This window comes from Acanthisitta chloris, unplaced genomic scaffold (genome assembly GCF_000695815.1).
Source record: "Acanthisitta chloris isolate BGI_N310 unplaced genomic scaffold, ASM69581v1 scaffold4788, whole genome shotgun sequence".
Taxonomy (NCBI): Eukaryota; Metazoa; Chordata; class Aves; order Passeriformes; family Acanthisittidae; genus Acanthisitta; species Acanthisitta chloris.
This window is the reverse complement of record NW_008685303.1, coordinates 1-3,305: the sequence shown is the minus strand read 5'-3', so window position 1 is coordinate 3,305 and position 3,305 is coordinate 1. Positions and strand designations below refer to the sequence as shown.

The window sequence follows — 3,305 nt, the reverse complement described above, 5'->3', positions numbered from 1 at the left end:
TCCCTTAATTCCCTGTTCTGTCAAATCTGTTTGAGTGGAATTTCCAATTGATTTGCTTTTCCAGTTTGAAATGGATTCTAAGAAATATTATTAACTATAAACCTAACCCTAAAGGATGCTATTAAAAATGTAATGTGTGTCCCAGAGTGCATAGACTCACTTAGCCCACTCCCTTAATTCCCTGTTCTGTCAAATCTGTTTGAGTGGAATTTCCAATTGATTTGCTTTTCCAGTTTGAAATGGATTCTAAGAAATATTATTAACTATAAACCTAACCCTAAAGGATGCTATTAAAAATGTAATGTGTGTCCCAGAGTGCATAGACTCACTTAGCCCACTCCAATGGGAGAATTTTTTTTCTCTTTCACTTGACAGAAATGAAACAAAAGTGGCATGTGGCTTTAGGACATAAAATATTTAGCAATATGACATAAGAATCTGTGTCTATGAACCCACGAGGCTTTGTTATGTAGCTCTTGGGACAGCTGGAAAGCAACAACAGCTCCTTCAGTCCATCAGCCTTTGGATTTCTTTCTTTCTAGCCATTTTCAGTATTTAATGTAAAATTATGGCCAGAAATGAACACTATATTGTCTCTTCAAGCAATTAAGCCCCTGACAACTTCTGACAGGCAGTGACTGGCACTTTTGGGAAATCTATTCTGTGGTTTTCAATAAATCTTTGCTTAATCTGCATAATTCCTATTCTAATAAGACTTATCTCATTGTCCAGACGCGCACATCACAGGGTGAAGAGAAAGAAGCCATGGAAGCACACTCTGGAAACTTCAGTGGGTTTGTGAGGTGTGAGCCAAGAAGATAATCCATCCCTGTCTCACAGGGCTGGCGACCCAAGGCCTGGAGTTTTCAGCTGTCCTCACTGCCCCAAGGGTTATCTGAGTATTTGCACAATCAAGTGACAACCTCCCTGCAGCTGATTTTATTTCTGAGGTCTTGTCCATTCTACAAGCAGCTGAGCATCCAGAATCGTAGTCCTTTTTCAGCTCCTACTGACAGAAGCATAAGCAACAAAAAGAATGGAACATGACAGTCTATGACTTGCTAGGAAAAAAAAGGCTTGGGATTTTGTGGGGGGAAAAAAACCAGAGAGTTATTGACATGCTGAACAGCATCGAGGTAAGTGTTTTATGAGGTGAATAGAGTCCCCCTGCAAGTTGTTCACATGATGCAGAAGTTATTTCTAAAGGCAGTAGATAGTATATGATGGAAAAACAATTAGCAAATATGTTACGCCTCCTTCATATTAATAATTGTGCTGACTCTGCAGGGATCTCATTAGATTAAATCCTTTCACTAATCTGTCTAAACAATATCATTAACTGGAGCAAGCAGCTGAAATTCCATTAATAAAAGCAAAATTCCCATAGAAGATCTTCTGTTAATTCTCTTTTACAGGAGACCAGAATGAATACAAAGTGAACAAGCAGCAATTTAACCACAGAATCATTTCAGTGTTATCATTTTATTTTCTGCATCATAACCCTGTGCAGAGAAATGCCAAAGAATTCATGTTACCTTTAGCTGTTTTCCAAAACACAACCCCATGCATTTGTCCTGAAATACCTATGTGGGTGACTCTCTGGAGCTGCTGCTGAGGTAGAGCAGCAAGACAGTCATTCAGAGCTCTGATTATCCTCTGGACACTCTGCTCCTTTCCCTGCAATCACAAAAGCATTATCCTGAGCATGAAGCCATTAGGATTCACTCAGTGTATTCATTAAACAAGGCTGCTCTAGTCAGGGGTGAAGAACAGAATTCATTTAGCTTAATAGCATGGATTAGAGTAATAGTCACGACTCAACTGCAAAATGAAAAATAATGCAAATAACCCACGAACACATAGAAACTAAACCCCAATCCTAGCAAGCTGAGAATGAGATAACAACCTCTTAAACTGAAGGCCCAATAAGCCTTAATTTCCTAAGTTACCACTCCCTACAAGCTTTTATTAGTTCACTTTATGCATTCATTTTCCTCACAAAGAGGGTTATCCATGTGTTCTGACTGACTTTACATCTCCCTAAAGCTCCTCCCTATCCACTCCATGCTGATTTTGATGCTGCTGCTATTTCATGTCTGGATATTCTGTTCCTAGAACTACTCAGCAAACTGATCTACTCATCAAACTGACCAACCTGTGCCCCAGGAGCAGCTTTATTTCAGCTTTTACACCTTCAGATTACTTTGTGACAGACCAGTGTGAAGATTACAAGCAAAACTATCCAAACACAGAGTACAAACAGATGTGAACTTTGTGCACACACAAACTTTTGGCTAGGGAGGAGGGTTAGCCTGTTTGGTGTCTTCACTTAAAAATAACCTCTGAACTCACTCAAACACTAGGCCTGAGCAATGTTGGTGCATATTTTTAATATGAGGCCTGAGCAATGTTGGTGCATATTTTAATACAGTTCTGATTCATCCTCTTTTTCAGCTTGATCAACACAATGGATGTACAGATCTTTAACAGGAGTCCCTGGTTATTTCCACGGGGAATTTCCAGCTATGATTACATCTTCTGTTAAAGGGCAAAATACCCAAAGCACTCAGGGCTCCTTGATTAAAGTGTAAAGTGTTGCTGCTGTTATCGTGAGGCAAAAAATAACAGACCTCGTAAAAATTTGTCAGGGCCTTCTTCACATAAGGCTTAACTGTGCAGGGAGGGTTGACAAGAGCAGCAGTCAGGGCCTTCTTCACATAAGGCTTAATTGTGCAGGGAGGGTTGACAGGAGCAGCATGGTCAGCAGGACCAGGAGGTGATTCTGCCCCTGAACTCGGTGCTGGTGAGGCCACACCTTGAATCCTGTGCTCAGCTCTGGGCCCCTCAGCTCAGGAGGGACATTGAGGGGCTGGAGCAGGTCCAGAGAAGAGCAACGAGGCTGGTGAAGGGACTGGAGCACAAGTGCCATGAGGAGAGGCTGAGGGAGCTGGGGGTGTGCAGCCTGGAGAAGAGGAGGCTCAGGGGAGACCTTCTCACCCTCTGCAACTCCCTGACAGGAGGTTGGAGTCAGGTGGGGGTTGGTCTCTTCTCCCAGGCAACCAGCAGCAGGACAAGAGGGCACAGACTCAAGCTCTGCCAGGGGAGGGTTAGGTTGGAGATTAGGAAGAGATTTTTTCTGGAGAGAGTGCTCAGGCATTGGAATGTGCTGCCCAGGGAGGTGGTGGATTCACCATCCCTGGAGGTTTTCAAGCTAAGACTGGATGTGGCACTTAGTGCCATGGTCTAGTGACCACAGTAGGGTTGGACTGCTGATCTTCGAGTTCTCTTCCAACCAGGCTGATTCT

At 42.8% G+C, this 3,305-nt stretch overlaps 1 protein-coding gene across 1 annotated transcript in view; it reads right to left on the bottom strand.

Moving 5' to 3' along the window:
- Positions 1 to 1,677, bottom strand: part of SHPK (sedoheptulokinase) — a gene marked incomplete at its 5' end in the record, with an annotated part of 6,942 nt that extends 5,265 nt beyond the window's left edge. The window contains one exon of the mRNA XM_009079699.1: positions 1,536 to 1,677. Within this exon, the coding sequence (XP_009077947.1) occupies positions 1,536 to 1,677 (142 nt within the window). The remainder of the gene's footprint in view (positions 1 to 1,535) is intronic.
- Between the last annotated feature and the right edge of the window lie 1,628 nt (positions 1,678 to 3,305).